Source organism: Sarcophilus harrisii, chromosome 1, assembly GCF_902635505.1.
Source record: "Sarcophilus harrisii chromosome 1, mSarHar1.11, whole genome shotgun sequence".
In the NCBI taxonomy this organism is placed as follows: Eukaryota; Metazoa; Chordata; class Mammalia; order Dasyuromorphia; family Dasyuridae; genus Sarcophilus; species Sarcophilus harrisii.
The window spans coordinates 336,097,312-336,123,584 of record NC_045426.1 but is presented as its reverse complement, the minus strand read 5'-3'; the positions used below and the strand labels follow the sequence as shown (position 1 = coordinate 336,123,584).

The 26,273-nt window shown below is 35.1% G+C and overlaps 1 protein-coding gene across 4 annotated transcripts in view; it reads right to left on the bottom strand.

Annotated features, from left to right (window-relative positions):
- Window positions 1-915: 915 nt before the first annotated feature.
- The window catches only part of CREBBP (CREB binding protein), a 163,647-nt gene continuing 138,289 nt past the window's right edge, over window positions 916-26,273 (bottom strand). For all 4 annotated transcript variants that reach the window (XM_031945613.1, XM_031945614.1, XM_012543160.3 and 1 more), the window contains exons 22-31: window positions 24,896-24,973; window positions 24,480-24,547; window positions 16,782-16,932; window positions 16,296-16,442; window positions 14,636-14,749; window positions 13,980-14,145; window positions 13,067-13,234; window positions 9,891-10,052; window positions 8,285-8,566; window positions 916-6,146 (exon numbers count right to left, since the gene is read on the bottom strand). In XM_031945613.1, coding sequence (XP_031801473.1) covers window positions 4,005-6,146; window positions 8,285-8,566; window positions 9,891-10,052; window positions 13,067-13,234; window positions 13,980-14,145; window positions 14,636-14,749; window positions 16,296-16,442; window positions 16,782-16,932; window positions 24,480-24,547; window positions 24,896-24,973 — 3,478 coding nt within the window. In that variant the 3' untranslated portion in view covers window positions 916-4,004. The remainder of the gene's footprint in view (window positions 6,147-8,284; window positions 8,567-9,890; window positions 10,053-13,066; window positions 13,235-13,979; window positions 14,146-14,635; window positions 14,750-16,295; window positions 16,443-16,781; window positions 16,933-24,479; window positions 24,548-24,895; window positions 24,974-26,273) is intronic.

Here is a 26,273-nt window from a genome sequence, read left to right as displayed (position 1 = left end):
TGACATTCAGAAATTGTAAGAAAATATTTCTTTAAAAAATTTACCAATATTTTATTAATTCCAATCCTATTAATCTGCCATAATAGTGAAGAAAAAGTCTGGACAAGATGTTATTTTTGTCCTGGCTGTGGAAAAGTTTCCAAAGCAAAGAGAAATATTTAACTACTCGAAATTAAAAATATTTTAAGGGCATTCTTTGCACAAATGAATTTTACAAATCCTTCTCAACTATACACTGATAGAATTCATTAACAAAATTTACCACCAATAGCCTGATTATTGCACACAGAGTTATAAGAGGTTCTAAAAAAAAAAAATTCTAAAGTTTAGACTTGATTTTTCTTCATGATATTTTATCACCTTGCCTCTTCAAATAACATGCAAGTATCCTTTTGTATATTTCATACATACCTGGGGTCTTGGTCCCAACTGAGTGAATATTGTTTTCTTTAAATATATGGCTGCTTGTTTCTATTTAACAAGTTAAAAACATTTTCAATAGATTCCCTCAGGTTCTAGAAGAAATATAAGCGGTTTTTCATTGAACCTCCTCAAACAGCACTGATTGTTTACCTCAGTAATTTTGAAATAAAATATTTTTGTAATACAACCAAAAAAGGCAAGCTTTAGCTCTAGTCATATCACAACCATTTTTATAGACAAGTGTTTCTCTAACTTTGATCTTAGAAATAACTTCGACTTATCCAACTAATGCTTTTTAGGCAAAATCCTCCATCTTATAATCAACTTAAATTCTAAACTACTTATAAACAAAACAACAGAAGTCACAGCCACCAAAAGAAACAAATACCCCACTAATATGTACACTAGAAAAACTCAGTAACTGAGTTCCTTCAATCTTTTGACTCAAGGGCTAAACTAATTCTAAAGGTCACTAGCCAATTGGAACCATCCTTGAATCCAAGCAGTTTTACCAGCTTTTATTATAAACACCAGCACATTTCAAGTTTCCTCTTTTTGATCACAAATATAGGACTTTCCCCCCTCCCCCCTTTTAAGTATACAGCATGAGACACAGCATTGGGGCTTTCCATCTTTCTTACAGCAATTTCCTTCTGACAAGCTTAGGGTTAGTGTCCACTGACCACACCCTCAGCCCCATCTTTTGACATCTTGATTGCTTAAGACAGTTGCATGGGATGAGGAATCCAAAGATGTTGAAGTTGGTACAACGAGTTTCAAATTGCAGAAAAACTTTTAACAGAAATGCTCTTCATTTAACAGGTGAGAAAGACTAAACAAGGTGGGAGTATGCCATATTCGCAGTATGGGGCCAATAGCTCTCCAGTTTCACAAATCATCACCTACAATTATCTTTGTTGTTTTTATATACTGTCCGATACTGTCCCACTAGTAAAAAGGTAATACTGGCAGGGGCTAATATATGTAAAAATTAAGCAAGCTAAGCACTGTTAATAAGCATTGTTTATACCAGTGGGGACCTAGGGTATTTCTTGGGGGAGAGGGGAGGAGCGGTGTCCTGCATTCTCATCTGATGCAAGTCTAGTTCAACTAATTCTACATTATTAAAACTCAAATCATGGAACACTGTGCAAAAGTGGATTGTAAGGTTTAATCTACTCGGAAAGTTTCTTCAGATTTAGTTTCTGAAACAAAGCATTTTGAAAATATCTCCAGAAACAAGAGGGCCAAAAGGAGTATATTTGGGCCATGATTTTTATTCCACAGAAAACCCACTTGATCTAGAATTCCCATTTCATTAGGGGATTGGGGATACTAGGAGAAACAGAATTCAAGTCATTAAGCAACCTATGGTGCAGCAGACTAAACAAGATTAGTCTAACTTGAAATCTCTCCATTGGTGATCCTTCTCTGAAGTGTATGCAATTTTTACAGTAATCATGGAATTAAAATGATCAACCCACTCATTATGAGCATCTGAAAACTGGACCTAAGGGGGAATCAACAGGTCCCCTTGGATTACAGGGTGTTCCCACAGTACTGGGATGGCCACACTTAATCAATCATTGGCCTGGGGCCAATTATAGAATTATTGGTAGGAAGAAAGGTGAACTTCCATTAGCAAATTCTCTGATTAGAGAACCTTATGCCTTTGGCTAAGTTACTAAAAGATACTGAACACTTCACTTCCACAAGAATATGGGATTTAGTCTGGGCCAGATAAGCAAGAGCCAAGTGTAACAATGGATAAGGATCAGGGTTAGCTCTGGAGGTAGAAGAGTCTGTAATTTACACCTGTAATACAGGCAGTATTATTATTTTAAGCCAAATGGTCAAGTAGAATAGTTGGGAACCAAGGACAACACCTAAAGTAAACCTTCTTCTGGCTTTCCGGTTGCTCATGAAACCAGGCCTGGATCTTCTATTCAGGAACTGCCACCCATACTAAACAACTGGATGAAGGCTCTTCACCCAGTATTTCATAAGGGCTAAGAAAAGGAGGTAGGATGGGTCAAAAACAAACAAACAAAAGAAAAGTAAAAGAAGAAAAAAACAAAAAAACAGAAAACAAAAACAAAACAAAAAAAAGAAAGGAGTTTCATCCAAGGCCCTTTTAAATAAATGGTTATTCATCTACTATATAACTTATGAATACCTGTAAGCATTTACTGTACGGGATATAGACTGACCTTGCTTCACTCATTCCCAAGGAAATATTCTAAAAAATCTGCTCTCTTCACCAGACATGTTAACTAGATATGTCATAAATCACGCCACCACTACCAATGCCCCAGGCTGCTTCTATGAGTGAATACCAGAATCATGTCTTACAAAGAACAGAATCCAAAAAAATATATAAATAAATAAAAACCTTAAACATTCTTACATGGATCTTAAAGAACAGAATACATGTTAAAAACTTCAGTAATTTATATCAATTTTAAGCAGTACTTTATATACAATGGGAAAAAAAGACATGCATAGTCCAAATACAATGTTGAAAACAGCATTTTCATAACAAAAAACCCCAAACACTAAGTGTTAATACCATGTACATGAATTCAAGAAGGACCACCCTTTTTGTCTGTTGCACACAGTTTATTTAACAATATGATATAATAAGTAAGAAATGAGTTGGTATTTTACCATTCTATACAGTGATTGAATCTTCTTGGATTTTCTTATTTATAGTAATTATAGAGCTTGCATGATTTACACTAGAATTGCTTTTCCTCATTTCAAGTTTCACATAGAAGAAAGAAAAGAATGTTTCTTCTCTATTAAAATCAGCACGGTCTAAGAGTGATCATCCCTATTTTATCATCTAAAACCAGTTTTATCAGAGAAACAAAGCAACAATTTCTACATCTGCAAGACAAGGATTTTGGCATAAGCCAGTATGTATAGGGGGTGCATGTGTGTGTTGTATTTGTGTGTTGTATTTGTGTTGTGTGTGTATGTATGTGTGTGTGTGTGTATGTATGTATGTGTGTGTGTGTGTGTGTGTGTGTGTGCGCGCACGCAAGAGTCAATTCCTATCTTCCAGGGGTAATACTTGGAACGCCCGCAGAGTTCACTATAGAAAAAAAATCTTCCCGGAACATGTCAGAAAGTTACCGGGACACATTATAAGCTTGCATTATTTCAGGAATCAGTTTCTGAATATTATTTTTTCTTCTCACTTTTAAACACAAATGTTTAAAGTCTTGAAAATACAAATAAAAAATATGAATATAATGAACTTGTTTTCCCCATTTAAAAAAAAGACATGAGTCACCATCAATGACAAAAAAAAGAATTCAAACAAAACCACCCCTCCCACATCCCCCAACCCCAAAAAACAAAACAAAAAAAACAAAAAGAGACCAGATATTTAATCAACTGGTTTTAACAAAAAATATATTCTTTGTATTGTTTCTTTAAACAGCAATTCGTCCTTCCATGGCTTGGAAGTAGCAGTTCCATCTAGGATCAAAAATAACCTAGATGTCTGGATTTTCAGTACAAAATGTCCAAGAACATGAAAAGGAAAAAAAAAAAAAGATGATGCTCCCATAATGCTACAAACCCTCCACAAATTTTTCTAGTGTGTCTCCTGTGGTATCACCAACCAGGGATAATTCATTGGACAACGCACTCCTGTTTGGGGTGTTTAGTTGCGGAAGCATTGCACTCTGTTCGGGGTTACCCAAATGTCCCTGATCCATGGAGCTAGCCATGGTAACTGCAAGTCCTGGGTGGGGGGAACCAGTCTGGGGTGAGACGTGATGTGGTGAAGGCTGGGGTTGTATCCTTGGTGATGGGCTGGAATGTGGTGGCTGGGACTGGGGACGTGGAGACTGGACAGGGGCTGGAGACCGCACCTGGTTACTGAGGGAGGTGGCTATCTGTTGGCCAGGGAGATGAGATGCCTGTGGTTGTCCTGAGAGCATATGCTGCTGTGGGCTCATAGGATTAGGCTGGCCTGGGGACCCTATCTGCTGCTTCATTTGTTGTTGCTGCAGAATCCGCTGCTGCAGTGCTTGCTGAATATTGGAGGTGCCATCTGCCCCCAGGCCAGGTTGGCCCATTTGGCTCAGTTGTCCCATTTGAGCCATCTGGCCCATGGAGCCGCCCTGTATGGATAAATGTTGTTGCATCCTTTGTTGCTGCATGGCTTGAGGATAACCCCCAGGTCCTTGAGGCTGCTGGAACTGGCTATGCCCTGCCATTGCACCCGCCATCCCAGCACCTCCTTGTTGTTGCTGCTGCTGTTGTTGCTGCTGCTGCAGCAACTGCCTTCTAATCATCTCTCTGTACTGTGGATTCATACTTGCCATGCTGGGATTGTGCCCTGTGTTCATGATGTTTATTGCCTGTCCCTGGGGATTCATGCCTCCCATTGCTTGCTGCTGAGGGGGGACATTAGGCCTCTGAACTCCTGCTTGCATTGCACTCATGTTTTGTAAAGCAGGCTGTGTATGCATGATGGGTTGCTGCATTCCAGTTTGCTGCTGGATACTGGTTTGGGGCTGCATTCCAGGCTGGTTAGCCACATATTTAGCTGTTCGCTGCTTTATGAAAGCTGCCATGAGTTGAGGATTTGCTTTAAGGATATTTAGCACTTGTTGCTGTTGCTGTGGTGAACTGGGGGATTTCAGTGTCCGTAACAAATCCTGCAAGGCAGTAGGTGGGATACTCCGTGGGGGCTGCACTCCTGGCATCCGTGGCCCAGCAACTGTCTGCTGTGCTGGCATCGGCATGACAGGTCTCTGCATTCCTGCCATAGGCTGCTGCTGAGGGATGGGAGCTGGCTGCCACTGACCAGGCTGCATATTAGACATTACTGGCCCAGTCACTGGGTTTGGTCGGGGAACATTCATGCCAACTTGAGGCATCTGATTCACTGGCCCCACAGCTTGACTCACCATGCCTGTACGCCCTGGAGGCAGGCCGTTGTTGATGCTATTGACTCGATACAGATGTTGTTGTTGCTGAGCTTCTCGCTCAATCTGCCGAGCTGCTTCCACAGCAGCTGGAGGGGGTTGGGCGGGAGGGGGTGGCGCAGCCACCTGGTTGGAAGGTTTTCCAGTGGAAACTGTGGTTGGGGGTTGTGTTCTGGCCACATTGGAGAAGCCAGCTGGTGACATGCTTACAGGTGAAGGCTGAGGTTGGGGGGGAGGCTGAGGTGTCTGGGGGGTGCTTGGCTGCTGTGTAGGGGTACCAGGTGTTGCTGAGGTAGGAGAAGGCAAACTTTGCTGAGGCACATTGCGGGTGTTCATGGTGGCCATTCGTCGTCGCATGAGTTGAGCCTGCTGCAGACGATGCTGAATCTGCTGCTGTCGAAGCTTGTGTTTGATGTTGAGACAGAATGGCACAGGGCATTTGTTCTCTTGGCAGTGTTTGGCATGGTAGCAACAAAGGGCAATGAGCTGTTTGCACACTGGGCAGCCTCCATTGGTCTTGCGTTTGCAGCCCTTGGTATGCTGAACAACCCGTTTCATCTTCTGACAAGATGGCAAAGAGCAGTTTGCATTTCGACACTGGCAGGCATGGACCAAGGATTGGATGCAACGCTGGATGCTCAAACGCCGTGATTCCTGTGGGCTCTTAGATTGCTGCTCTCCTTGGCTATTGCTCTCATCATCCAAGCCCAAGCCCCATTTAACCATTTTGTGGTCATGACTCTTAGTGTTGTAGCAGTTAATGCAAAGGTCATAATCCTTTAAATACAGAAAAAGAAAAAAAATCAGCTTTTTAACACGGTGTAACACATTAGGCAATAAAACATCTCACCACTATTGATAAATATGAAGAACATTGACTTCTTTATTTTCTTCTCCCCCTTGCAAAATGTTTTTGTCCCATAATATATTTCAATTCTTATAATTATGAGCCAAAGACTTTTAATATATTTCGGTCATTCAAATTCAACTAAATTAGTGGTTCAAGCAAGACAGGTCAGTTCAAATTTGGGACACAAGTTCTATGTTAGCATTACCTCATCACCTTGATTCAGTGATCCTTAAACATCTTGGGGATCTTCATAAGGACATAATCAATTTATCACCACAAATTTACCCTATTACCTTGGTGGTAGGTAGCCTATGAGTTCATCTTGGTTCACCTCTTATATTTTACACATAGGAAAAATTACACTGAGAGGTGTTAAACTCATTGTTCACTTATTAACATTATACATACAGGGGCAGCTAAGTGGCACGGTAGACAGAGCACCAGTCCTGACGTCAGGAGGACCTGAGTTCAAATCTGGCCTTGAACTCTTAACACTCCCTGGCTGTGTGACCTTGGGCAAATCACTAAACCCCAATTGCCTCAGCCAAAAAAAAATTACCCCCCCATACACACTTGCTTCATAATAAAGGTATTGGGTATTAAGACTTGGATTTTCTACAAAGTGAGATGTTTATGTGTGTTGAGATAAAGCAGTAACCACTATCTGTCCAATGTGATAAAGCTTATGAAAGAACTCTACTTTTTGCTTTTTCTCTCTCAGATGGCTAGAAATCAATCAAATCATAGGCAATCTAGCAATAAGGACTAGCATTTATCACGTAAAGATAGAGCCATACTAAAAGAATCTGTGTCTTAATCAAGTAGCCAGTTATAATGGAATATTGGATTTATGATTTTTGAGGGCCATGAGAAAAATGAAATTTGGTGTGACCTCACTTCCTACTTCACTTTAATGTGTATTAAGATAATAAGGATTTCATACTCTCACAATTATTCACTCTTCCCAATCCAACTCATTCCCATTATCCTTGAACAAAGCACACTCCTAGGAATAATTTTTCCCCCTAAGGGAATGATATGAAAATATAGGAAAGTGGATATAAGGGAGTAGTAGGTTTAAAACAAGACTGAGAACTAGTGTTTTAGTATTACACTAGTCCTCTCAAAAATTGTAATTACCCTAATTTCAACAAAAAGCATGCAAACTGAAGTCATGTGAGAAAACATTACAGCCATACAAAATCAGTAAGTTAACAGGATATTAAAGACTATTTCAATCTATCTAGAGAATGGTCCAAGCCATTAAACTCTAAGTACAAAATGTCTCTATACTTCTCAAAAATAAGGCTAATGAATGTAAGCAGTCCTATAGGCTACTGGCCCTGATTTACTAGTCTTATATGAAGGCGTCCACAGTGAACCAAGGTAATATTTGACTGGGTGGGTGATGTTATCAATGTACCTAAGCTCCCTCAAGTCTTGAGAAAACTACACAATAAGATAATAGGGGTTTATGAATTCAGAGAAAAGGGAGGTATCAAAGGGCAAAGTTTTCCCCTGCTACCTTCTAAGTAACTGCCTCAGGGATAGTGTCTGTGGGCTATTTGCAAATTTCAAGACATTTCTTTTAGGTGAGCTGTAATCAGTGCTCAAAATTGGAAAGGTAAGAATTTCTTAATTAAAAAGTAGATTTTTCTGTATTCTCTATTTTATGACAAAAATCTACACTAGGGAATATCACCTAACATAAGACCAAACAATCCTATCAAATGTCCTCTTTTCCTTGACACCTCTAAATAATGTCTATGTTCAAAGTCTTCCTTGTAATACCATTTCTATAAGGGGAGTTTTATGAGATATCTTTAGAGAAGATAATTTTGATACACTGATCCAGGCAAAAATTCAGTGACTTAATTATAAAGATTTAATAAACTTAATTGGAATGGCTGGTCATAGACGTGAACTCTCTGATCCAATATTGTACAAGTAACTACTGCCAAAAGCAAAGTTTGCTCCGTTCAGAAAGGAAGAAGAAACAAAAAGAGCAGCCCACTGAGTAAAGAACCACTGTGGAGATGAAAAGGAAAAAATGTCCAATACTTACCTCACAGACTGTACAATGCCACCTGGTTTCTACATGGTGTTTACACTCATTGCAAGTGTAGACAAAACGATCTTGCCCTTGAGTGTGTAGCTCTACCAACATACACAATGTTGACCACTTGGATCGACGTAATGAGGAGAACTCCCAATGCTTGTCTCTGGCTAGAGTAAGGAAGGCATCACGCCCATCCATTAGATCACAGCTGAGTAAAGGATCAGGGTCCACAATGGGATGCAGAGTGTTTATTACAGGCCCAGCATGGAGATGAATCACAAAGAAGACCTACAGTTAAATGAGAACAGTAAGTGAGTTAAACATCAGTATTAAATAGGACACGTGAGGGAAGGGAATGAAATTCAAGACTAGCAATGAGATAGAGCTTTAATCAATACTCTGCTAAAGGCCCTTGTATTGTCCTCCAGGTTCTTCTTTTGAAAAGAATGTGGCACTAGAGAACAGAACTTATCTACCATTCATTTTTTTAGGTGATTTTCAAGGGTAGATCAAGTTTTAATCTGACTCAGTTAAATTTGGAAGAAATTATTTTATCCATGATACACTACACAGCTCTTTGGTGACTCTTGTCCAGGGTGAATGGATAATTTATTTCTTTCTTTCTTCTTTTTTTTAAATTTATCTAACATGTTTGCACACATATAATTTATTATCCATTCAGTTCATTAAAATACGATCCTTTTTTTTTTCTTTTTATTTATTTAATAGCCTTTTATTTACAGGTTATATGCATGGGTAACTTTACAGCATTAACAATTGCCAAACCTCTTGTTCCAATTTTTCACCTCTTACCCCCACCACTTCCCCCAGATGGCAGGATGACCAGTAGATGTTAAATATATTAAAATATAAATTAGATACACAATAAGTATACATGACCAAACCATTACTTTGCTGTACAAAAAGAATCAGACTCTGAAATATTGTACAATTAGCTTGTGAAGGAAATCAAAAATGCAGGTGGGCATAAATATAGGAATTGGGAGTTCAATGTAATGGTTTTTAGTCATCACCCAGAGTTCTTTCTCTGGGCGTAGCTGGTTCAGTTCATTACTGCTCCATTGGAAATGATTTGGTTGATCTCCTTGCTGAGGATGGCCAGGTCCATCAGAACTGGTCATCATATAGTATTGTTGTTGAAGTATATAATGATCTCCTGGTCCTGCTCTGAATGGATAATTTCAAACTGTAAGTCGGGTATGAGGGTTTAAATTAGGATGCCACCTGTCTTTTTTTTTTTTTTTTAAATATTATAGCTTTTTATTGACAAAATATATGCACGGGTAATTTTTCAACATTGACCCTTGCAAAAACTTCTGTTCCAACTTTTCCCCTCCTTCTTTCCACCCCCCGATACCACCGGTCTTTAACACATTCTCATCATACAACCAAGGTACAAAATGCAAACTTCAGAATCTCAGTAGGAAATAAAGTCTTGCAACATTTTGAGGTCTTCTGTAAGACAGCCTGGTCTAGATGGGTTCTCCTGGTTGCCAGTGACACATAGATAACTAAGATGAACAGGGTGTGGTTGGAAATAAGGCAATCAGTAGGCTGACACACTTTTTAAAGTTGGAACTTGCAATTTTACCTCTTTATGTTTCTCCATGGTGGCATAGAGCTTCTGAGACAAGTCATTGGACACATTCGGCATGCTGGGCTTCTTCTTGTTGGCTCTGCTGATGCTGCTTTTATTCTTATTGGTTTTCTTGTTGTTCTTTTTCTTGGCATTCTTGCTGTCACCTTGGCTGCCCTAGGATGACATTGCAAAGTGGTTAAACCAGCCCCTCCTCATATTGGGATAACCTAAAGGAATTAACTGTCCATAGCCTGCCTAGGAGAGCTGGACATGTTCAGGTACCACACATGCATAAAACCTCCTCCATTCTGGTGTATGAATTCAATGATGGCTGACAATGGATACAAAATTGGCAAGAAAGCAAAAAATAGGTATTTAAGAATTTGAACAGAACAGTACAATACTAAGTAAAATTCCCCAGTATTTTATTTATTTATCCTCTTACCCTCTCATCCCCCAGAATGTAATGGTTATTTAGGAATGTTTCTACTAAACTTTAGAAATGACAACTATATTGTTTTAATAGTTTATCCCTAAACCATCAACCACAGCAATAAGTGATACAGATACAGAAGATTTCAAGAGTTGGAAAGTACAAAATCAGAGACACTTTCCCATTTATTTCTCATTGAAAATGAATTGCTGTTTAGTGGGATGGCAGCCTGAACATGCTGTGAGACATAGCTCACCAAGAGGAGCTATATACAGCTCCTAATAAACATCTCCCCTACTCTGCTTACACAGAACTAAACTTATACATACAACTGTTTTCTTCCTTTAGTTTGTCAAGCAAGATTGTTGTCTATTCTTAAATACCTAACTCTATCCCCTATCTTCATTACTGAAAATTTCAAAAGTATGATTTTTTTCTTTACATAAAAACATCATATCTAATAAGATGTGCTATTTACACCCTTTGATTAATTGTATACCATTCTGGAAAGGGATTAAGTAGCTAAAAAATTTTGTGAATTTAACTTTACAAGGTCACTTTAAATACATATGGACATTTCTTATAGAAGAAATTGTAGTTTTAAAACATGAAATATTGGAAATACATTGCTTTTGATGAACCAGACATTCAATAATAAATTGGCATAGTAAATGTGACACTGGATTCATAAGTCCCGAATTTGAATCCCGATTCCGCTACTTGGTAAGTGATACTAACTAGTTTACATGACTTTGGCTTGTAAATCCTGTAATCTCTTTTTGCCCTTAATTGTCCTCATTTGTCAAATAAGATCTAAATCTGTGGTATGAAAAGAACACTGCTAATAGATCTGTTTTATGACTATATAAGTCTTTCGATTTCTCTAGACTTCAGAGACTCAGGCTCCCCTCATCTGTAAAGTGATAAGAGCTAGATTTGATTCCTCAATAATTCCCATCCTGAAATTCTGTGATCCTACAAAATTACCATAAGCACAGAAATTGTAGTCTCCATGATCATACTAAGGTCTGGAAATGTAGACATGATCTCTTCTTACAAACTTAATTGCCACCCTTGTTCAGTCAATCAATAAACATTTGCTAAGTACCCACTGTGTACAAGGCACTGTGCTAAGTTAATGGGGGAGACAGCAACAAATGAAGGTGTACAAACAAGTTATGTACAGGACAAATAGGAAATAACCAATGTAAGAAAAATAGGTTTGGTGTAGAGGATGATTTTGTTGGACCTTAAAAAGAAACTAAGAAATCAGTAAGAGGAGATGATGGAAAGCTTTCTAGGGATGGGAAAAATACTTGGGGCTTGAGATAAGATTTACTGTTCCTAGAATACCAAGGAGGCCAATGTCAGTTGGTTAAAAAAATCTGTGGCACAAGAGTAAAATAAGAGAAAACTGGAAAAGCCTGCTGACTGCAGTTCTTTATGAGGTCTCCATCATACCAGCGAAGCTCATTTAGGAAACAACTCTTCATCCTCTGAAGATCTTATCAGTCTCAATACTCAACTCATCACTACCTTCTGACTCCAAGAGGTTAGAGTCATGTTTGCCAAACCTCCATTTAAAGATAAGATTCAGCTTAAACATCTCTTGATTTCTCACCTGGCTGCATCTTCTTGGGACATCTTCATACCCAAAGCTCTGGTACTTGGTTGTACTCCCCACTGTTACCTTCTTACTCTCTTCCCTTCTTCCTCAATCCCCCTCCCCCAACTTTTCAGCTTCCTTTTGTGTTTTATCTTTCCCTGTTAGATTGTAAGCTCTGGGAGGGCACAGACTGCCTTTTTTTTTTTTTAATTAAATCATTTGTTTCTCCAGTGCTTAGTGTAGTGCCTGGAAGACAGGTTGCTTGATAAATGCTATTGAGAGGGCTAGGTTATAAAGAGCTATTGGGAAGAAATAGTCAAATAAGTAGAAGAAGCAGGAGAGTTTGGTGTCCTCAAAACTTGGGAGGTTCTTCTAATAGTTTCCAAACAATGTCATCTTTCTGAAAATTACCCTACCTAAAAACCTTCAATGGTTCTGAAAATGCCTCCAGAACAAGGTTTATATAGTCTGCAAAAGCATTTTCCTTGAATATCACAGGAAAAATTCATCTTGGTACATGGCTTAATGTAACACATACTCTCATCTTTTCCATCAGATTTAAAGTGAAGATCAGGGACCGTATCTTATGCAATACTGTATTCCACAAAGCATTTGCATCTAACAGGCATTTAAAAAACACTTGTAGGTTCTATGAATAGCAGTTGACCACTGACATGGCAAATGATTAAATGCTTATTAATCAATTAATTAATTAATGCTTATGATTTCTCATAAGCAGAAAAATGATCTAACTCAAAATGAAAGTTAAAGAGACATACTATTTAAGTACCTCAATAATCTAGCCTATACACCCCCAGGAATTCACTGTGAACAATGGCTGACAGGCTTTGATGACTATCTCCATTAGGCCTATTTGCTTCTTTCCTACTGTAGATTAGACCTTCAGCACCTTATGCCATTATTATGATAATAATAGACATTCCTATTTACGGTTTCTTTTCCTTCTCCCATTTATCCTCCACTCAACTGACAAAGTCACATTTAAAACAGTTTTGATATCATTCTCTTGCTCAAAAACCTTCAGTGAGTATCTACTACAAGCCTTAACTTAGCTCGACATTTAATAAAGCCAATAACAATCTGATAAGAAGTGGCCAACAGTTACCATTAAGATCACAGGATAGTTACCTCTGTGGTTTCACTAGCTGCGGTACTCTCTTCTTTTTTTCTTTCTTCTTCTTCCTGTTCAAGTTCCTTAATGCTCTCTTCCAAAACATTAGGCCAAAAATCACCTTCAAAATATGGTAGCTCCTTGGCACTTGTAAGCCTATCCTCCGTTGCTTGTTTGAAAATGTCCTAATGAGTGGAGTACAAGATGATAATATGGTCCCTGTCATAAACTATTCTGTTTGCAATGCAGTGACCAACATTCAGATAGTATTTATCAATATTCATAAACAACATTCTAATGAGTTAAGTTATTTTATGTTATCTGGACAACAATATAATTGTTGGCACATACCAATGATGTACACTGAGAAGTAATTTCAACGTAATTTTTAATCTGTATTTTTCTTATAAAAATCAAATGAAAATCTCAATGAAAATGCTTAATAACTTACTCTCAGTGAAATATATTTATGCTTCTCTTTGAACTTATATACAAATTGATATTACATCTATCAGCATGTATCTTATTACTCTTCAGATTATAACCTCTTAAGCAGACCCATGACAAGGATGTAGAGCTAAAAAGCCCTAGTGTTGGAAGTCAGAATACTACACACAGATGGAACTGCAGCATCAACCACTTACTACTTGGTAAGTGACTCCAGGAAAACCACTTTAACCTTACTGAGCATTAAGTTCCATCATTTGAAAAATACTGTAAGCAAAGTGATTTTTATATGATAAAGAACTACATAAATATATGTCTTTGTTGTTACTACTATCTTATCTAGCATGGTGAATTACACATTATATTCACCCACATTATAGATATTTATGTGAGATTTCCCTAAATGAAACAAAATGAGAACAGCTTATCTAATACATGAAAATAAGTCTCATGAAAAGTGTAATTTAATTTAACACTAAGTACCTTATAGTCGTGAATGATGCGCTCAGCAAAGGCCTTGTCCAGCATCTTTTTGTACCATTCCTGTAATCGTTTAGGTTTAGGGATTTTTTGATCAGGAGGGTGACAATGAAAAATGTAATCATCTCCTTCACTTGGAGGACATGCCCAGATATGTCCTGTGACATACCTGTAAGGATATACAGAATCATCAACAGACCAGGAATAAGCCATTTGGCACTATAAAAATTTCTTCTAGGTACATCAAGTCAATTCATAGATTCTCTCAAGGGGAATGAAATAAGAGTAAGCTTATAATCAGTTCTGTTTGTGAAATTCCCAGTTCTTAATTTATGACTGGTACACTAATTCTTCTAGGTTTAAAGGAGTATAATATTGTTGCATAAAAAGCATAAAAATAAGAGGGACATAGGGAAATTGCTAAAAGATAAACTTGAATATACTAAATTATATAAGGGTTATAAAATGCACATGATCTAAGTATTCAGTAAAAATGTTGAAAAAAATTAGCATTTGGAGACCAAATTAAAAAAAAAATAGTACCTCCCTTCCCCCAAACACTCATTATTATAAAAAAAATAAAATAACGTAACGAAAATTAAGGAAAAATGAAAATGAAGATAGTTTCCTTTCCTACATCTCTTTCAAATGAAACTCACCCCAATTTCTTCACATATTCCAGATAACCAATTAGGATTTCATGATAAACAGCTGTCCGAAGGCAACGAGGTCGGAAGAAATGAATACTATCCAGATACGATATGTACACGCGCCTGGGAGAAAGTGATTAACTTAAATTCAATGTTTGCCTCAAAAATTCTGTCAGCATTCACATTAAGGCCAAAGTTGGAAATGCTGAAATTCTTGTTACTTTATTACAATTATCATTACTGGTCAAGAAACGAGCTTCGACACCATTAGGTGCAACTACATTGAAAGGAGCAAAAGATAATGAAATTTTTTCTAATAGACAAACAGTCAAAGGTCAAGAATGAAGTTTTCAGAAGAGTAAGCAAATGAAAAAGGGTTTTCATATCAATGAAAAGAGAAATACAAACATAATAATTCAAATTTTTACTTCATACAAACTGGCAAAAATATAAAAATATATACTATTATATAGATATATTCATAGAGATAGGGAAAAACATATCTATAAAATGGTTCAATTATTTGAGAAAGCAAATTGTAATTACATGAGAACTGTCACTAAACTACTTATATTCTATGATCCAGTGATCTAACTGTAGGGCATATGCTACTTTCAAGGAAATCATTAACAGAAACAAGATATTCCAAGTAACATTTTTTGAATAACCAATATTAGGACAAAAAAATGGGTAACCATTAAGTGAGGAGTAGCATAATAAATTTGGGCATATGAATAATGAAATTATTACTCCCAATGCTATCTACCTCCACAGAAATGAACTGATAAAAAGTCTAATGTAGACTGAAGCTTACTATTTCTTACTTTATTTTTTTCATGACTTATTCATTGATATTTTTTGGTATTTTCTTTCACAACATGTTTTCTATGGAAATGTTTTAAATGATTGCACATGTATAATAACCTATGTCAAATTCCTTACCATCTCTGGAAAGGGAAAAGGGATGCAGGGAAAGAATTTGAAACTCAAAATTAAAAAAAAAAAGTTTTAAAAAATTGTTTTTGACATGTAATTGGGAAAAAGTATTAAAAATAGAAAAAAAAAACCCATTATTGTGCCATAAAAAATGACATGCATGTAGAACATAGGAAGACTTCCACGAAAGTAATAGAGCGAAGAAAACAGAATCAGAATTAGTCCTTAATAAAACCAAACACACACTAAAAGAGGCAAAAATTGAGTTAAGTGCAATTAACAATCTTTGTACTGGAGAGAAGGGGTGTTACTTATCCTTTCTCTACCCCTCACTTTTGTTTTTGTCTTTTTAAACCAGTACCTATACATATGGTTTATTAATGTTTAAAAAATGACTAATATTCTAATTATCTATTACTAACTAAACCCCACTCTTATAACAAAGGAGTAAAATAAAAGTGTTAATCTGATACTTTCTAATTTTTAACATTCTTTCCTTCATTCACTAGTGTCATAAAGAAAATATTTATAATGGCAATGGTAGTAGACTCAAATATTATTAATCACAAGCTATATTTGAAACTTCCCTATACAAATCTTCCTTGCTCACAGTTTTTCGTTTAATTATGGTTCTATTTCTTCCAACTCTGTTCGAATCTACATTAGTTTATTAGAATATTAAAACAAAACAAACAAATACTAAAAACGGCCAAGAATGAAAATGAAAGAGTACCTTGTATTGGGTGGAGGGCAATCAGAGCCATATTCCTGTACATGCATTCCAAAGAAGCATACATCCACGCCATCAATTTCTTCAAAAGCAAAGAGTGCTTTGGTTCGATAAGGAAAAGATTCAGACATTTCACCAGAATCCACAAACCTGCAAGTTACATCTAACTTTAGAATTCTAACATTGAATGTGATTGCTTACATTTCGAACGTCACAAATATATATTTTAAAATTTAGTTTAAATATTGAGGTATAAAAATTTGGAGACTGAACAACTTTAAATCTTATATTATAAAAAGAAGATAATTTCCCCAAAACAGTACATGAATAAAAATGACTAAAAAATACCCCAATACAGCGTTTTAAATTTTTCCTTTGGAGTATAAGGAATGGGGAAAAGGGAAGAAGAGAAATAAAACGGAAAATTGGTTGTGTACAAGTGTGTGGTTTTTTTTTTTTAAACTTTCAGCCACCGTAAACCAAACAAACCTTGATTTCATTCCAGGCTTGACTTCTACTGTTTTATCTGAACTGGCCACCACTCTGACAAAAACTTCGCCAGCTTCAGGATGATTTTGACGCCGCAAAAATTTATTAACTCTGTCTTCAAGATGGTTTCCCAATCGGGTAGTTTGTAGTCCTAGAGAGGAAAAAATAACCAGGTGAAATAGATGAATTATGAAAGACTGGGCAAAATACTTCTGTTTTTAAAGCAAAAACTTGCAAATATCTAATAATTAATTAATCTTCTCAATGACCATTAAATTATTTTCACTACCCCTAATAAAAAGCATATCAAAGATATGATGCAGTATACCAGAAAATTCATTACTGCTTGTCACTACAGTTTACTGACATTCACCAGGAATTTAAGTTGTAAAGTATAGACCAATTTTTTTTTTAAGGGTGTGGGGGGAATGGAATAGAGAAAATAAACTTTAAGTTCTCTATCCTCTAGTGATTGTTGAGGTAAATTAATAAGTTTGGTGACATGTCTATACTTGTTGCTAACACCATTCCATTCCTGAGGTCAAAGTAAAGAAGATGGCTTTTTAGCAATTCCTAGGTAAGTATACCAAAGTCTGTCACAGGCCACCAAAGACCTGATATTTCATAATTCCCCTAGAGTTTGAAGGCATAATTTTGAAGTTTGTAGATTACAAAGTTGCGTCGACAGAAACACTGTTTTGGCTATAATGGAACAGAGCTGAAGTCAAAGTATTATGCAGACATGGATTCAGTCTCTAGGCCAATTCCCTTCACTCTTACTATTAGAATATCACATTTCTAGAAAATAAAGAGGAGTAAAAGGTAGAACTCCTTGGAAAAGATAGAAGGAAAACAGAAAAGAGATAAACAGAGGATAAGATAATAGACAATATCATGGAAACAGCAAACATGAACTTGAACAGACTTCGAGAGACTATTGGAGGATCATAAGCTGCTATGATCCATGTGAACACAAAGAAATGGGCACAATGGAATGACACAACTACAATGCTATAAGAAGACAGGCACTGTATCAACAGTTTGTGGGGGGGGGAGGGAGGGGGAGAAAGCATTTGTGTGTATTTGAGACAACTCTTTAAGAATCTGATATGAAGGCATGGGCAGAATTACTTGACTACAGTCCCACCTAGGTGGTACAGTGAACAGTACAAGGCTTGGAGTCAGGAAGACTCATCTTCCCCAGCTCAAACCCAGCTTCAGACAATTACCAGCTGTGTGACCCTCAGAAAGCTACTTTATCCCTATTGCCCTCACTTTCCTCATATATAAGATGAGGAACTGGAAAACCAATTCAGTATCTTTGCCAAGAAAGAAAAATCTCAAAGGGATATATGAAGAATTAGATACATTTGAAAAATGACATCAACTGGAAACAGAAAACTGAATGGCTCAATGTTAACAGTTCACTTTAAGTCAATAACGATAGCTTGTATTTGTGAATTATTATTTATATAAAACTATTCTAGTAACTATTCTAAACTATGGAGTAAAAATTCTTTTACACTAGTAAACTAAGGGTCTGAGGAGCAGAATGACTGGTTCATGATTAAACATCTGTTAAAAGTCAGGACTAGAACTTAAATTCAAATGTTTTCACTCTAATGCCAGAGTTTTTTAAGTATGCTGGGTACCCCATTAAATATTTACAGACCAGTGATATATTAAAACACACAGTGAAATGAACTAATTCCTCATTGCACTTCCACCATAGCATATAAAATTCTCAAGAAAAATTGTGTGTAATACAAAGTAAATGAGCTGACCAAGTATATCTTACATGATAATCTGGGGAAAAAACACTAATTACTAAATGTTATAATTAGAAAAATAATACAGATTCATCTGACTAACAAATGACACAAGCTTAAATAACCTGGTTCAATGTATTTTCTTTTAAACCTTGAACTAAAAGTCAAATTAACATGATTTCAACAATTTTAAAGATGAGCTTTTGCCTTGGCAATTTTTTTCCCATCATTATTTTATTATCGTGACAAGAAGTTTAAGAAAAACAGATAGAAAAACTCACAGAAATCAAGAAACTTCTGATAAGCTTAGTATAAAATTTCTTCACCAAATTTTAGCAATAAAAAGATTAAGGAAGTAAAAAATAAGGAAAGAATAAGGAATAAGTCTAACAGGAAAAAACAGACTTCTATGTATTGCATTACAATTATACAAAAAGTATAATTTACAATTAATGCATTTCATGTATCTCTTACATGTGACATTTTCTCCTTTCTAAGCCTTTGTAGTGATATACACATCACTGTACATAAACTATCAGTCTGAAAAAGACCTTGAAATGCTATGTACTGTATCTTGGCACTAAGCCAAGGATATACAAGCTTTGGATACCAGTTGTATAAATTTTGTTACCAAGAAATTTCCAATACAGCTTATGAATAAATTCTTAATAAGGGATCTTGGGAACATGGCATAGGTAAATAAGACCATATAAAAGTATATCAAACCTAATGTTATTAATTAGTTCCTCACAATATTGGGCAGAAAAACCTTATAGAAGTACTTTAAGCCTTAAACTATATTTAAACCTTACAGAAGTATAATACATTAACATCAGTGTTAATTGTGGAAACCTGGAGCGGCAATGGGAAACACACTAATACTAAGAAAAATTAATGCTAAAATACTGGCTTGAATAATTGCTAAGCTTCTGACTACAGATTTTTGCAAATTATCACAGAGCTCTGTATTATTCTGATGATATGTTTTGGGTATTAGTGATCTGCTTTTGAATATTGTATAACATGTATCTGTATCTATTTTCAATGAGTTTCTTTCCTGGAGCATGTGTCGTAAAATGCAAAGTACTGAGAAAGATGTAGACTAATTTCTATAGCTTAATTTAACTCATGGACTACAACTAAAACTTTACTTTTATCAAAACCATTTGAATTAACAGCACACAAAAAAATGAATTTTTATGTCTAAATAAAATTAGCATCACTGTGAGCTTTAAATAATCCTCAGAGAGATTAGAGACACTCTTCCTAACCACTTTCACATATTGTAAAAATTAGCCATATTTGAATAAAGTTAAAAATTTTATTTTTTATTTACATAATTATCCTATACTCATAAAGAAGCCAATGAGAAAGTTAGGAGAACTACAAAAATACTAGGTCAAAATGACTTACTTTTTCTTTAATCAGAAACTGAGCTAAATAATAAATTTCCTAACTGGCTCTACTTTCAGCTACTAGGACAAGACTGGTAGTGCAAAAAAAATTAGGCTGTAGTCAAATGTACATTTTTATTATATCAAATATTCTCTTGTAAGGTTATCAAGTTACCCAAGAAACATTAGCAAGTAGAATCAGAGGTGAGGAATGTTATCCACGATATCAAGCCAAATCCAAAACCAAAATGAAATTAAGATTTTCTTTTTCTCATTTTTTTCTTGGTTATCACTTTCTAAATAATATGTAAGAGTAACCTGACTTATACAAACCAAACCCAAGAATGTTTGCTGACATATAGTCACTATTTTTCAATTACTCTGTCTGAAAATGGCCAGATGTCTGCTAAAGGATCATGTTAAGTCATGTCACTTAACTTCTAGGTATTTCCTTTTCATAATCTTTAAGTAAAAGATAATCAGACTTGCATGTTCACCTCCTAGCAGTATTACAAGCACTAAATAAAAGCACACTTTTTATAAAGTGCTTCATAAAAGAATCTCTTTTTACTAACTCCTTTTCTGTTGCCTACAAATACATTCAGTATTTTCAATCTTTAAAAAAAAACAAAAAACAACTTTATTTTGATGTCATTCCCTCAAACTGCAATGCCATTCTTCCCAACCTTAAAAAAAAAAGCAGTTTATACTAATTACCTTGATTGCCTTATTTCCCACTCCTCAATCCCATGAAACCTTTCTAAGCATTAGGCTGACTGCTTTTTTGAAGTTACCAACATCCTTCCATTTACTAAGTCTAGTTTAGGCATTTTCTCAGTCTTCATTATTCTTGACTTCTCTTTGGTTTTGACAAAACAAATCATACCCCCTTATTTAGTTTTATGACATCGCTCTGTTCTATTTATTCTTTTACTTTTCTACTTCTTAGTCTTTTTGCTAGTCACAATCCTTTAAATGTGGATTTAGTTTTGATACTGGAACATTTTTGCCATAATCTCTAAGTATTTTCATTGGCTTCTATATGTTCAATTATAATCTCTAGGATAATGGCTCCTTCAAACTAAACATTTAGCCCTAATCTCTGTTGTCTGAGTTACCATCCTTTTTCACCACTTGTCATGTGACTGTCCCTAATCTGCTTGATAGATTTCAAATAGGAATGATGCACTCATTATTTCTAAAATACTAGTTATCTCTTATGCTTACCATTTTTTCCAAATTGTTGTTGTTGTTGTTGTAGTTGTTGAGGAAATCACTATCTATCTAGTTGGACAGGATTTGTAACCTTGGACATTCATTCTAATTGCCCTTGCATCAATATCCAATCAGTTAACAAGTCTAGTGGATTTAAAATTCATAATATTTTCCCCATTCATTCCCCTTTCTCCAAATACATGGCCACTGCCCTAGTTTAGTGTCAAATAACCTCTTATTTAGATTATGGTACTTGCCCTTTAATTGATGTTTCTGCTTTTAGAATTGTCTGTTTCTCTTCAATCTAGCATTTATGTAGTTGCCAAAATCATCTTATAAAGGATTGCTATATACTCCACTATTTTTAAGTCCCTGAACTATCTATCTTTTCTGACTTATTTCATGACATCATTAACTTAACATTCTTTAATGCAGCCAAACTAGCCTCTGTTATGATTCTAGGATGTAGCATTACATCTCTTATATCTGTGAACTGGCACAGGCTATTTTCCACACCTAGCATATACTCCCTTCTTCTCTTTGGTCTCTTAGAATTTTTAGCTTCTGGAAAGGCTCAGCTCAAGTTCAATTGTTCTTAAATTCTTCTAGGTATTAGTGGCATCTCCTTCCATCAAATTAGTTTGTATTTATAAATCTGTATACTTTACTAGGTTCTCTGAGGACAGAAACCATGTTTATTTTGTTTCACTTTTAGCTACTAGATAAATACTTAGAAATGGTAGGCACTTAATGTCTGTGTAATTGAATTACATGTAGAGCCTTTAAAGCTAGGGATAAAGCAGTTAAAAAAATATGAATAGTAAGCTACCAACATTTCAATGGATTAGTTACAAAAATACCTAAATAACAGTAATTAAAATTTTACCAAAACAAACAAAAAAACTAAATATCCCATCTTTTCCTCTAGCTCATATCTTTTTTCCTCCCTTCCCTTTCCATTCTTTCTAATCCTATTCTTATTTCTGTTCCTTAAACTTTAACTAGCCACAACAGTTGAACTAAATTTCTATTTTAAGACCTTACCATGATTATAGAGCTACTGAATGGTCATTTTTTTTTTAAAGGGAGTTAATTGAATATTTTCTATTTTTCTGTATAAAATACAAATTAGTTTACATACAATATGTGACCTGTTTACTGTAACATTTCAGCTGTAGTAAGGAGCAATGTCAAAACAAAACATGGCTTGGATTTGGAATGGCTTTCACTTTTGTGATCCTGAGCAAGTCATTTCATTTTACTAGGGCTCAATTATTTTATCTGTAAATTGAAATAGTTGGATCATGCAGCATCTGAGGCCCTTTCTAGTTCTAAATCTGTGATCCCATGATCCTGGTTATACAACAAATTTGTGAAACAGATTTAAGTGTTTCCATATATTTTTAGCTATAGTCTGTCTTGATCTCAAGTAAACACTAAACGAGAATTATTAGCCAATCTTTAGTTATCTTCACTATTAAAAAGAATCACCTTATGAATAATTCAATGTAGTGGATAATTAACAACTAAAGTCTTGGTGCAGCATGAAGCTTTACTAATTTAGCAGAACTCCACCAAGGCTTTTGGGATACCCTGTATTTGGTTTCAGAATATAATCTTACCCTCACTACTTTGAGATTTTCTTCCTATTTCTTTTTTGCTCAAGCAAATATTAAAATTACTTGCATTTCTTGAATTTACACTGATGTATACATTAGTTCACAAGGCAAACTCAATCTGAGATTAAAAGCTTAGTGATAACTGAATATAAAATGGATTCGATGGTATCAATATCTAAAGACAATCCTAAGTTATTTTTCAGCTACATAAAACATTATCTGTTGATCTCTTGGTGCTGACAACATTACCACTAAAATGATGAAACTAAAGGAATTACTAAAAGAAGTATAACAAGTAGCAGTTCCATGAAGTGACAACAGAAATGACTCCCATCAATATGCTAAGGAAAAAGATGCTATAAATTGAAATTGAGTGACTATAGTGACAATTAAATAAAGCCAAGTCTCCATATGATGGTTATATCACAAGTATACAAAAGATTCAAGTGTTGATTTGAAGATGCTAGGCATTAACAGATGCAAACAATTTAAACTGGAAGAGGAAAAGAAAAAAGACTAGGTAATCCAGATTTAGGTTTTATATTTTTTGTTTAAGAAAAAAAAATAAAATTATTAAAAAGAACTCTTCAAATTATACAAGATTTAGTAATGATGATTTGTTTTTAAATCCCCATACATACAAATCTAGACTTAGATTTGTAACAGATTTGTCCAAGATCTTCTTTTTATAGATTTAGGAACTTTAATTTAGGAATTTAGAATTAGGAATAAGTTCAGTGATCTAAAAACTAAGGTTGCACAGTTGAACTGTGGCTGAGCCAGATCTAAAATCCATGAACACAAGCCACTTCTTTTTCTACATGATGCTGTCCTCATTCCCATAGAAGCTGTTTATATTTGACACTGATGAAATTTTTACTATGATACAAAATAATAACACCAATAAGAAAATAAAAATTGGTTGTAATTTTGCTCTTTCTTAAAGACATGTTCTAAAAAACCAACCTAAGTTTTATCTACATAAACTTAAATTTTGATTTTCTGGCATCTTAATCAGAATAAAAAACTCCTCACATTCACGGAGTGCTTAAAGTACAGCTAAAAAGTTTCCACACAATGCTTAAAGGTAGTTAATAGAATAATTATTCTTCTTTCCATTTTACAAATGAGAAAACAGAAGACTTGAGAAGTTAAGTGACCTGTCCACAATCACACAGATAATAAGCAGATAAAAGAGGAAAAAGATCTTGTCTACAGATTCAGCACCACTGCATATTATGTGCAGCAAAGCATTTTCCATCGCAGGCACTTGATGGCATCTGTTGAATGAATGATTCTTATCCAAAACAGCATGAACATATATTGTGTTTCATATTAGAATAATGACTGAGGAACATCAGGATTTGGTAATTTATTTTCTTGGCTACCTTCATGGGATCTTCAAAAATTCAACCCCATTCAAAATTTACTAGAAGTCATGTTGATTGTCACGTAGAGATATAACAAATGATCAATCCAAGAAGGCAAGATAAAGCACAGCAATAAAAATACCTAACTAGAGAAACCTTCTGAGAGAACTGAACTTGGTTATACTTAGAATAAAACAAAAAACAAAACGGCATTCAAGAAGATGCATAAAATAACACTGGAACAACTTGGCAGCAATTAAATATCCTGTAACGGTTTTTAAATAGACATAAACCAGAAAAGAACAAAAAAGAAAATTTTCTACAAACTTACTCTTAGCACTGAATTTGTTTTCTTTGCGAGTTCTGCCAGTTTTCTTTAAGCAATTGTCACAAACAAAGCTGTAAATAAAATCAATAGGTAAAATTAGCAAAAACATTTATACAATACAATAAGTATTTGTCCAAGCAACCAACTATGAAGCATTCCCTTATCTACACAGATCCATGTATATTCCTTGACCATTGAAAAAAATCAACAATAAAAACTCTTCCAAGTTAATTCTTGCAGAAACTACAAAAGAAACTTTCATTAAAATGTTTGGCGCTTTACATGTTTAACAAATTCTACATGGAATAAACATTAAGAAAAACAATTTAGAACAATTGCATCACTGACAAAATCAGAAACATACGAATACTCTACTTTAATTCCTATCAGAATCCAAGTCCAAGAAGAGAATGACTTACCCTGAAGGCCAAATAATATCATAGTGCAGAACACAAATCTGATGCATCTTCCGGCCACATTCCTTACAGTCAACAAAGCTGGAAGAAAAAGAAAGCAAAATTTCATGCAAGGAGAATGCAGCTGTGGCTATTTTAATGTCCTTATATTGATTTTATATTCAGTCTCTTGTTACTTATATGACTCTGTGACAATTTACATACTTTTCATACATCTTACATATTTATCAATGAGATGACATATGCAATGGACTAGACTCAGTATTTTTGTACTCTCCTAATCATGGGTTCAAAAACAAATGGAAATATTTAGTTTCTTTTTCTTAAGCAAAGCAACAGACACGCAGAAAGGAAAAAAGTTCACAAAAAACATGAAAATGGGTATGATTCATGATTTTGTTTTTAGAACATTTTTAAGCCAATATCATTTATAAATGAATTCTACAGTCTTGAAATGATCAACAAAACACTAGAAAGGAATTGTATCTTAAAGTTACTTGTAAGCAAATGGTACCAAGATCAAAAGAGGGAATCCAGAAATTGGATTTAAAAAATGAAAAGGTAATCACAAGTAATACTAATTGAAAAAAACCATATCATAAAGAGAAAAATTATCCTGAATATTTAAATAGGTCAAAAAATTATCAACTTTTTGGCAGATGATTGAGGGGTAAAAGGCAAAAGAAGGTGAAGAAAGCAACCAAGTAATTTATTGTTATTTAGTTATTTTTCAGCTGTATCAAACTGAGACTCCATCGGGGTTTTCTTGGCCATTTCTTTTCCAGTTCATTTTGCAGATGAGGAAGTGAGGCAAATAAGGATTAAGGGACTTGCCCAGGATCATACTGCTATTAAGTGTCTAAGGCCTGATTTGAACTCGGGAAGATGACTTTTCCTGACTCCAGGCCCAGCACTCTATCCACTATTTCATCCTAGCTGTCCCAAATGAGGGAGAGATCCTTGTAAATCTCAACCTACTAAGATGGGTTTTTATCATGATTAACTCATATTTCTAAAGACATAATTAGCAAAGAATTTTCTATTCAATAATATATATCTATTATTTTCAATTCCATCTTTAAAATAAGGAAATTGAGAAAGGTTCAGAGAGATTTAGTGAATTACCCACAATTACAAAGGGCAGTAAGTGGAGGAAGCTAAACTTCAAATCAGGTTCTCTTAACTTCAAAGTTAGTTATTTCCATTAAGCCATGCTATTCCTCAATTAAAGATTTAAAAGTAAAAACAAACCTCAATAATACTAAAATTACATGTGACATTTATTCTATTGAGGAAGAAACTAACAATGACAAGTAATTTTCCTATTAAGTATTATTAATGCCATCTAAGGAGGTATTTATACTTTGCCTATGTCTTACAT